The sequence below is a fragment of the Lampetra planeri genome, unplaced genomic scaffold (assembly GCF_965212315.1).
Source record: "Lampetra planeri unplaced genomic scaffold, kcLamPlan1.2.h2 scaffold_738, whole genome shotgun sequence".
In the NCBI taxonomy this organism is placed as follows: domain Eukaryota; kingdom Metazoa; phylum Chordata; class Hyperoartia; order Petromyzontiformes; family Petromyzontidae; genus Lampetra; species Lampetra planeri.
Genome location: NW_027615560.1, coordinates 30,001 through 39,666, shown reverse-complemented (window position 1 = coordinate 39,666; position 9,666 = coordinate 30,001). Strand labels below are relative to the sequence as shown.

Below are 9,666 nucleotides of genomic sequence, written 5' to 3'. Positions count from 1 at the left end.
TTTTCTTTGATGTTCTTCGACATTATATACGTGCATGTCAGTCCTGTTCGCTAACAACCAGTATCCATGCACCAAGGTGGGATCGTTATGTTTAATTCAATTCAATCTTTATTGAAGACTCATCTCAAAAGAGAGATCCATAGCACCGTGATATTAGTTATTTCCGTTCCAAACACACAACATCAGCTAACATTGTGTTTTTTAACTCACGTAATGACGTAAATTCCACATCTGGCAGCAAGCTGATTGTTTTCTGTCAGGTCAGCGACCGTAGACGTCATCACCGACATCCCAGACTTGTCTATAACGTTTCCACATGCAGACATGGACACCTTCGGACGTGTCTGCTGATAAACGTGACACCAAAGACTCCACACAAAGAGAACAATGGCGTACATGAAAAATACTACAAGCCTTGAACGCAGCATATCACTGAAATCAACTTGTAATGTCAGTCCATTAGAACATGTAATTCGGTGTTTATGGCGATACTTCCGTACACGTGAAGTGGTATTCCTTTTTCCATTTTTTGTTTTTATCACTTGGACAAGTGATTTTGCAGAGCTTTGTGTTTAATTTAGTTAAAAGCCGAAGTTTGTGAAACCCTCTCCAGACTTTTGAATTCCATTTTCAAATAAACTGACAGGAACCAGCGATCATGTTCTCCTCAGTTCAGTGGAAGCAAACGCTGTCAGCGGCCCCAGAACGTCTGTACAGCTCCACAGAGCTTCAGTTCTGATGCTGCAGTGTGTTTTCCAGCTACTGCCAACAGGGTTATTACACTGCAGCGTCATGTGGAACCACTGCCGGGCTGTCACAGTTCCAGATGTCACTGATTTTAATGTTTTACTTTCATACTACTCTTACTTTGATAGTTTAGTAGGAGAGATCACGTGCTGCTAGATGGAGCGTGTGTGTAAATGGTCGAAGGCAGCCGTGTCATTCCACCGGTGGTTTGTGTTGCAGATGGACGGGGACAGCTCAACTACCGATGCCTCCCAGCTCGGCATCACGGGAGAGTACATGGCATCCGGTCACTACGTTCTTCAATCGCAAGACGGTGAGGAGACTGTTGAAACATCCGAGTCGCTCTCTTCAGTAGATTAGATGACAACGTGTGTGTTTTTGGATCTGTGTGTGTTCACATCCCACAGATGATGCGGATGAAACGTTGAATGACCATGAAGAAAGTGGTATAAAGGAGAACTACAGGGAGCAGGACATCTACCTTCCCATCGCCAACGTGGCTCGGATCATGAAGAATGCCGTTCCACAGACTGGAAAGGTTGGCGAGATGTGTGCAGAAGAAAAAAAGAAAGAAAACAACACACCTTTCTTCCTCCCTCTCATGCTCTCACTGACGTTTTCCGCGTCTTGCCTAGATTGCCAAAGACGCCAAGGAGTGTGTGCAGGAGTGTGTAAGCGAGTTCATCAGCTTCATCACGTCAGAGGCCAGTGAGCGCTGCCACCAGGAGAAGAGGAAGACCATCAACGGGGAGGACATCCTGTTCGCCATGTCCACGCTGGGCTTCGACATGTACGTGGAGCCGCTGAAGCTCTACCTGCAGAAGTTCAGAGAGGTGGGAGAGGTTTTTTCCTGCATCGCTGCATTTGGAATCAGTTCTTTCTTCATGTATTTAGTCCACGTGTGACTGATAAAAGACCCGGTTTGGAGTACCGTAATTACTGGACTATCAGAGAATGGTCCCTGAAAGCCAAGGTGTCACTCAGTTCCTCTACCTGGTGTGACAAAGGAGCTAGAAGAAGGAGGAGGAGATTGGGTGCTGAAAGGTGACGACAGCCATGTTCCTGTCATTACGGTAATCTCATTAGCATCTGTTGCTGGAAGCGGCAAGTCACTACCGTAATGACAGCAACTTGGCTGTGAAGTGTGACTTGTCAACTTTCAGGAACCGACGGAGGAGCAGGGTGATGTTTGTGAAAACCTACAGGATAGGTAGCTCTGGAGGGGCGGTTTGTACCCCCCCGTGGCTCTGGGGACGTCAGCGGTTTGAACAGGTCCTTCTGTGTCTTTTCCAGGCAATGAAAGGAGAGAAAGGGATCCCCGGGGTGTCGGTGGGGGAGGGTCTGGGAGAGGAACTCACAGACGACAGCTTCTGTAAGTGGAACTTCAGTACCGACAGTGACTTTCACCACTGGCTGTTTCAAGAACTTTTCTTCTTCCTCTTCCTCTTCCTCTTCCCCCTCCTCGTCAGCAAACCCTCTGCCGGCTGGGATCATCACAGCCGACGGACAGCAGCAGAACGTCATGGTTTACACCACCTCATATCAACAGGTCAGTGCCACAGCAGTGAGGACCCAACGCTGACGACTCTCAACACACGTGTGAATTGCATTGGCACAAGCTGTTCATGTGCACGCAGACATTTTCCTGGAATGTGACTCAGCAAACGTTTATGACAAAGCTAAAAGCCTTTAGCTAACTAGCACCTCTGCTTTTCTTCAATGCTTTGTTTTTTTCTAATATGTATATTACATATACAGTATTTTATATTATACATGTATTGTTTTTAAGGGTTTTAATTAGCTTTAGTCTTTGACGTTTTTAATATCTTATCATAAAGCACATTGGGTTTTATGCTTAATCATCCTTTGTGTTGTTTTTTAAAGTGAGAGAAAATGTGACTTTACTAAAAAAATAAATTGTTAGGAAAAAAACTGACAAACAAAAGGTGTGTTGTTTGGAAGGTGCGATACAAAGAAAGTTCATTATTGTTTTAGTCACGTAACAGTAAAGCCCGTCTCCATTCTGACGTCCCACAGATTCCCACTGTACAGCAGATCCAGTTTTCATGACAGGACCTCTCCCCCACCTGAACAATGGCCCCAAGCTGCAGGATGACCTCTGACCCGCAGCGAGGAGGGGGGAGGAGCCTGCAGAACCCCTCGTGTACAGAGAACTCACTACCTGTTAATTAGAACGTGTAGTTTCTAGATGTTTGGTACCAAAATGTTTTGAAAGGCGACTTTTCTTTTAAAAACTAGATGTTAATTATTTCATCATAGTGCCCGTATTCTGTTTGTGTCAATACGTATTTGCTTTTATAAAACATTTTTTCCCACTGAGGGTGGGTGTTTTTTGTTGGGGGGTTTTGGTGTTGAATTTTTGTGTGTGTCTGTGTGGGGGGGGGGGGGGTGTTTTTAATTGAGTTCTCTGCCTGGACCGGGAGACGTGACGCTGTTTGGGTCCGACCAGAACATGCAGCTCTTTTGTGACTCCACAGTTTACTTTGTGCTTTACTGTCATGAGAAGCTTTGGAATAAAAATTCAAATGTGACGTGTAAAACCGCCAGTATTCTTATTTAAAGAGCGTCGCAGTCAACATGAAGACATGGCTGCTTGTTTAACTGTGTGTATGTGTGTGTGTCTGTTGAGGCTTGCAGCAACGAGGTGACTCCTGATGTGTTGTCATCACAATCCAGGGCCGGTCGAAGATAAATAAGATTCTACATATTGAAAATCTATGAATACATCAGTTTTAATACATGGGATGTCGTGGTGGAACATGGTAACGATGTTGACGTACGTTCAACTGAAAGTGATAAACGGACCGATTCCCCGTTCTCGGCCGCTGAAACCAGCTGCGGTAGGGTTCTGAAAGTCCAATATTTGCTGTGGCTTTGGCTGAGAATCATATCTGAACCTGCAGTTGCTGACTGATCCTCTGTGTGTGTGTGTGTGTGTGTTTGATGGAAACAGAGTTCATGAGAGTTGAGTCAGTCAGGATCATTTCAGAGTTCAGATTCTTCTCCCACAAGCTAGTTTTGTATTTCACACCCCAAACCTACAGGGGGCGACATGTTGCCAGGAAGGCTGAGTGTTCTCTCCTATTGTAGAAAAGAATGAAATGCTCTCTCTCTCTCTCTCTCTCACACACACACACACACACACACACACACACACACACACACACACACACACACACACACACACACACACACACACACACACACACACACACACACACACACACACACACACACACACACACACACACACACACACACACACACACACCCCAAATGTCCTCATGAATAAAATAAAAATGGACATGTTGAGATCTACAAACTTTGTTACAGTTCTCTGGTGCCTGAAAGAACACATTAACCTACTGTTGCTCACACATAAAACACATAGAACAAGCAAATACAGGTTGATTCCTTGCTAGATGTTTTAAAGAATAATAATAATAACAGTAATAATAAAATGTGCTTTTCCTTCACACGATCATTATAAGTTCAATTTTTAATTGATGAATATGCAACAAGTTGGAGGCCAACAGAGGAACAAGGCTTTGATCTTTGCGTCATGAGTCTCCATGGAGACGCCAGGACACTGACCAGGTCAGTGCGAGCAGTGTGTGTGAGTGTGTGTGCATGAAAAACTGAAACAGACCTGAGGAAGGAACGTGTTGGTTCTTTCCCCCGGCCCGGTTGATCCCTGTGGTTGATCAACAACCATACTCACACAGGTGTGTGACACAGTGTGGATGAAGGTATTTGTCAGGGGATGGAGGAGAATCAGTATTACACCCCCCTCATAATCTTGATCTTAATAGTCTCTGGTCTTGGTCTTGACTCGGTCTCGACCCCTATAAGTCTAGGTCTTGACCTGGTCTTAGTTGGTTCTGGTCTGGGTCTTGTCGTCGTCTCACCCGGTCCCATGTCCGGCGGTCTTGCCTCCGTCATCGGTGTGTGATGTCAAAACTTTAACTGCTGCTGTGAATCTTGAAGTTCTACCTTCATCGGGCGTTTCGTCGATCGCTGTCGTCTCCACATACAAGTCGTGTACATGTCATTTCCTGTGGGGCTCCACCTCACGGCCCCCCCTGGGCTCCAAGTGGTCCCCATCACGTCCACGCCCACGTGGCTCATTTCCTCCTATAGAACTGCAGCGATCGACTTTTTCCTCGGGAAGCTCCTGTTGGCTGCTTCCTGTCCGCGCCCCAACCCGTGAATAAACAGCTCACCCTGGTGTCTCCCCCCCGTCCCCGAAGGACGGACGGAGGGAGCGCCGCTCACAATGACCCGGGCTCCTCCTCCCTTTTCCTCCTTTTCTACTCATCCATTCTCCTCCTCACATTCTGTGAATAACTGCAGCTGGAGGAGGGAACGGTCCGTTCACCTTCTCCTTACATCACACTCGGCTCTGGGGTCCGGTCTGGACGGGGGGGGTGGGGGCCTTCTGCCTGGAGCACGGTGCACTCCTGTGTGTCAGAAGAGCTTCGACCCCGAGAACACGCGTTTGACGGTTTCTCTGCTGAGAAAACAGTCAACGTCTGCTGGAGTTTGTGGAGACGCTCTGAGATAAGTGTTTGTCCCGTCTCAGGCTGCCGCCCACTCCTGGGGCTCCGCAGCGTCTCACACACACACACACACACACACACACACACACACACACACACACACACACACACACACACACACACACACACACACACACACACACACACACACACACACACACACACACACACACACACACACACGCCTCCATCCTCCCACTCCTTTCTTAGGTTATCCTACATCACCTCCTTCCTCTCTGTGACCTTTGACCCCTAGTCCATTCCGTCCCATCTGCAAGGGGCACGATGATTGCACAGCGGTGTGAACTGAAGGAAGGAGGGCTGACAACACTCCCTCTCTCTCTCTCTCTCTCACACACACACACACACACACACACTGCTCCAGATGCAGCTCCACTTGGTACCAGGCTTGTGATAAGAAGGGTGTGGAGCTGCTCTGTGTCCTGTCAGCCAACGTCCTCCACTCAGTAACACACAGGAGCAGACACACACACACACACACACTTTCCACGAGGGAAGAACACGCTGGAAAAACGACATTAACCGTTTTAACTGAAACTGATGTGATGGACGTAATTTGTACTGCTGCTCGACCCTCTGTCCTCAGTCCCTCTGTCCTCAGTCCCTCTGTCCTCAGTCCCTCTGTCGTCAGATGTCGTGTGATGTGAACTCTTCTTTACCAGCTCAGATCTGGTTTAAACAGACAGAGATCTGCTGATAAAACACGGTCTGGTCAGAAGCTGGTTTGGGTAATACACACACACACACACACACACACACACGTTTCCACAGAAAAGGTGATGTGACATTCACAAACTGGGACCCAAACAACAAAAACCCCTGCACCTTCCTAAAACAAACACAAATGAGGCATTTGGTTTGAATTCTACCAAAGATAGAAGACAAACGTAAGAACTGACCCCAACCTCAACAAAGAAATGTAAACAAGGAAGAAAAACACACAAAATGAAACACACACGCAGGACACATTCCCACAAACCCAGAGAAGTCAGCTTCCTGATCCACTAGGAGATCACACAGGTGCAGCCACTGGAGCCCATCAACAGCGACACACACACACACATACGCTGCTCTGGTGGTTTTGGGGGTGTGAGGAAAGTCTGGGACGTTCACAGAAGATAAGATCAGGGTGGTTTTTCTTGGGAGTTTCCTGCCGCTGGAACAATTAAAAAAAAGAGGTTTAATAAAAACTCTTCAAAGTCCGAAGAGTCAACAAACGCCTCCTTTTCCTTTAACAACGGTTGACCTCTGACCTGGCACTTCAGGGTGGACTGTCTCCCCCCAATCACAGATCGACTGGATACGAGCTGCAGATTGCCGTCATTCATTTCTTCAGATCGTCACGTCAGGCGTTCCTCCGTTCCTCCATGGACAGATGACAGTATTCGACATTCGTGTGTGTGTGTGTGTGTGTGGGGTCAGTTGCAGATATCTGCACAAACTGTCACTTCATTTACAAACTATGTGACTTTGTCTACCCATCCGATTCTCATGGAGATGTAACTTTGGAGACGATCCAGGTTGAGATGTTGACCCCGACGGTACTTTGACTGTTCCATTGTTTCAGCCGCCGGGCGACAACAAAGCCTCAGAAGTGGAAAGTGGTGTCAGACGGGAGTTAAAGACCTTCACCTGCTGGATGCTCACAGCTGATCAAACATCTGTCTGGACTCTGAAGCTGAAACTGAGATAAAGACGATCCAGCATCAGTCATCAGCTGATCCACCCCCCCCTTCACTGACGCACGGCGATAAATCCACCTGGGGAGGACGAGTCTTATCTCCTGGGGTTGGTACCGTACAGGAGGCGACGAGGCACCGGCGAGCACCGGGTGGGGGGTGGGGGGGGGGGGGGGTCGGCGAGGGTTGTTCTGTGTCAGAGGGATGCTATTCACATGTGGAGGAGTGAGAGGAGAGTGATGTGTGCGTGTGTGTGTGTGTGTGTGAGGTGGGGGGGGGTGTGTGTCAAGGAAACCCTGGAAGGGGCCTGGATGCTCTAAAGGGTCCAGGCTGGAGCTGGGGAGGGATACGAAGAATGCACGCTCACATTTCTGGCATGCCTGCATCATTGTAGCAGGCTAATGAGGCTCTGTGTGTGTGTGTGTGTGTGTGTGTGTGTGTGTGTGTGTGTGTGTGTGTGTGTGTGTGTGTGTGTGTGTGTGTGTGTGTGTGTGTGGTGTGTGTCAGCAACAGACAGTAACAGACCATAAACAGACAGTAACAGACCATAAACAGACAGTAACAGACGGTAAGTCAGTAACAGACCGTTAACAGACAGTAACAGACCATAAACAGACAGCAACAGACCATAAACAGACAGTAACAGACAGCAACAGACCATAAACAGACAGTAAGAGACGGTAAGTCAGTAACAGACCGTAAACAGACAGTAACAGACCATAAACAGACAGTAACAGCCAGTAACAGACCGTAAACAACCAGTAACAGACCATAAACAGCCAGTAACAGACCGTAAACAGACAGTAACAGCCAGTAACAGACTGTATACAGACAGTAACAGACCATAAACAGACAGTAACAGACGGTAAGTCAGTAACAGACCATAAACAGACAGTAAACAGACAGTAACAGACCATAGAAAGTAACAGACGGTAAGTCAGTCACAGACCATAAACAGACAGTAACAGACCATAAACAGACAGTAACAGACCATAAACAGACAGTAACAGACGGTAAGTCAGTAACAGACCGTTAACAGACAGTAACAGACCATAAAACAGACAGCAACAGACCATAAACAGACAGTAACAGACAGCAACAGACCATAAACAGACAGTAAGAGACGGTAAGTCAGTAACAGACCGTAAACAGACAGTAACAGACCATAAACAGACAGTAACAGCCAGTAACAGACCGTAAACAACCAGTAACAGACCATAAACAGCCAGGTAACAGACCGTAAACAGACAGTAACAGCCAGTAACAGACTGTATACAGACAGTAACAGACCATAAACAGACAGTAACAGACGGTAAGTCAGTAACAGACCATAAACAGACAGTAAACAGACAGTAACAGACCATAGAAAGTAACAGACGGTAAGTCAGTCACAGACCATAAACAGACAGTAACAGACCATAAACAGACAGTAACAGGCGGCGAGTCAGTAACAGCCAGTAACAGACCATAAACAGACAGCAACAGCCAGTAACAGACCATAAACAGACAGTAAGAGACGGTAAGTCAGTAACAGGACCGTAAACAGTCAGCAACAGCCAGTAACAGACCATAAACAGACAGTAACAGACCATAAACAGTCAGCAACAGACGGTAACAGACACCAAGGAGCTGCCTCATCAGTTCTTTTCTCTGAGCGTCAGCAGCGAACGTCAAAGAGCAGCGAGGCTCAGCAGTCTGACTTGAACATGAAAGAGGCGACAACTGTCACACACACACACACACACACACACACACACACACACACACAGCGACATGAGCAGCAAACGTCACACACTCAGGAAGATCTTTGACACTTCCTTCCTTCCCTCCATCTGTCGGTGGTTCGGCGCTGTCGCTCTTCACCCCTTCATCTGCTCCGTGACGAGCTCCAGGCTCCAGACGCTAACATGACCTGCTGCTCCCTCACACACCATGTCCTGACCAGCTGTGTGTGTGTGTGTGTGTGTGTGTGTGCGGGGGGGGGCGCTTCAACTGAACTGAACTGAAACAACATGAGTAGAATTGATGTGTGAGTGATATAGGATGTGATATAGGATGATAGAAGTGAGTGATTTGAGTGAGTTGAACTGAGTTGAGTTGAACTACCTCGTGATTCTTCTGTGAGGAGTTTGCATGTTCTCCGACTTCATCCCACAGTCCAAAGACGTGAATGTGAGTCTGGTGGTCAGTCTCCTAGTTGCCTCTTGCTGTTGGTCGTCTGTGATTGGCTCTGGGTTAGGGTTAGAATCACATCATCTCACTTCACCGGTGTTTGTCTGAAGATCTCCTTGTCCTCGCCTCTTCTTCTTCTTCTTCTTCTTACTCTTATGTGTCCAAACTCTTCCCTCAGACTCTGCTCGTGCCAGAACGATCCAGTTGAGTCTTCAAGGCGTCAAACATCATGTCACCTCACCCTGAGTCATTAACCATTTTTGGATTCAATCAAATGGGGGAGTGGAGGGGGCACATTGTCTCAGGGCTTCCTTTGTTATTCAAAACGTCCCGGCTGAGTCCGGCGCTCTGGGATTGGACCGCTCTGGATCTGCCCCTGCTTTCTCATGATAAGGGAGGCCGGGCAGTCGGAGGGGAGGAGAGCTGCCGCAACAGCCGACACCGACTGACACAAAACCAGCAGAGGG

The 9,666-nt window shown here is 47.6% G+C and overlaps 1 protein-coding gene across 2 annotated transcripts; it reads left to right on the top strand.

Annotated features, from left to right (window-relative positions):
- Positions 1–963: 963 nt before the first annotated feature.
- LOC144741839 (nuclear transcription factor Y subunit beta-like) lies at positions 964–2,817 on the top strand. Of its 2 annotated transcripts, XM_078624338.1 has the most exons (6): positions 964–1,060; positions 1,155–1,285; positions 1,383–1,580; positions 2,041–2,119; positions 2,217–2,296; positions 2,785–2,817. In XM_078624338.1, exons 1-6 carry the CDS (start codon positions 967–969, stop codon positions 2,815–2,817), a joined length of 615 nt encoding a protein of 204 aa, XP_078480464.1. In that variant the 5' UTR covers positions 964–966. The 2 variants fall into 2 exon arrangements, with proteins under 2 accessions (XP_078480464.1, XP_078480466.1); XM_078624340.1 differs by lacking the exon at positions 1,383–1,580 and having other exon boundaries at positions 967–1,060.
- The last annotated feature ends 6,849 nt before the right edge of the window (positions 2,818–9,666 follow it).

Bases quoted from the DNA above. Each gene is read 5' to 3' on its own strand.
- LOC144741839 (XM_078624338.1), top strand. From the start codon at position 967: ATGGACGGGGACAGCTCAACTACCGATGCCTCCCAGCTCGGCATCACG. The intron at 1,061-1,154 runs GTGAGGAGACTG...CACATCCCACAG, and splicing joins CGTTCTTCAATCGCAAGACG to ATGATGCGGATGAAACGTTG. The intron at 1,581-2,040 runs GTGGGAGAGGTT...TGTCTTTTCCAG, and splicing joins ACCTGCAGAAGTTCAGAGAG to GCAATGAAAGGAGAGAAAGG.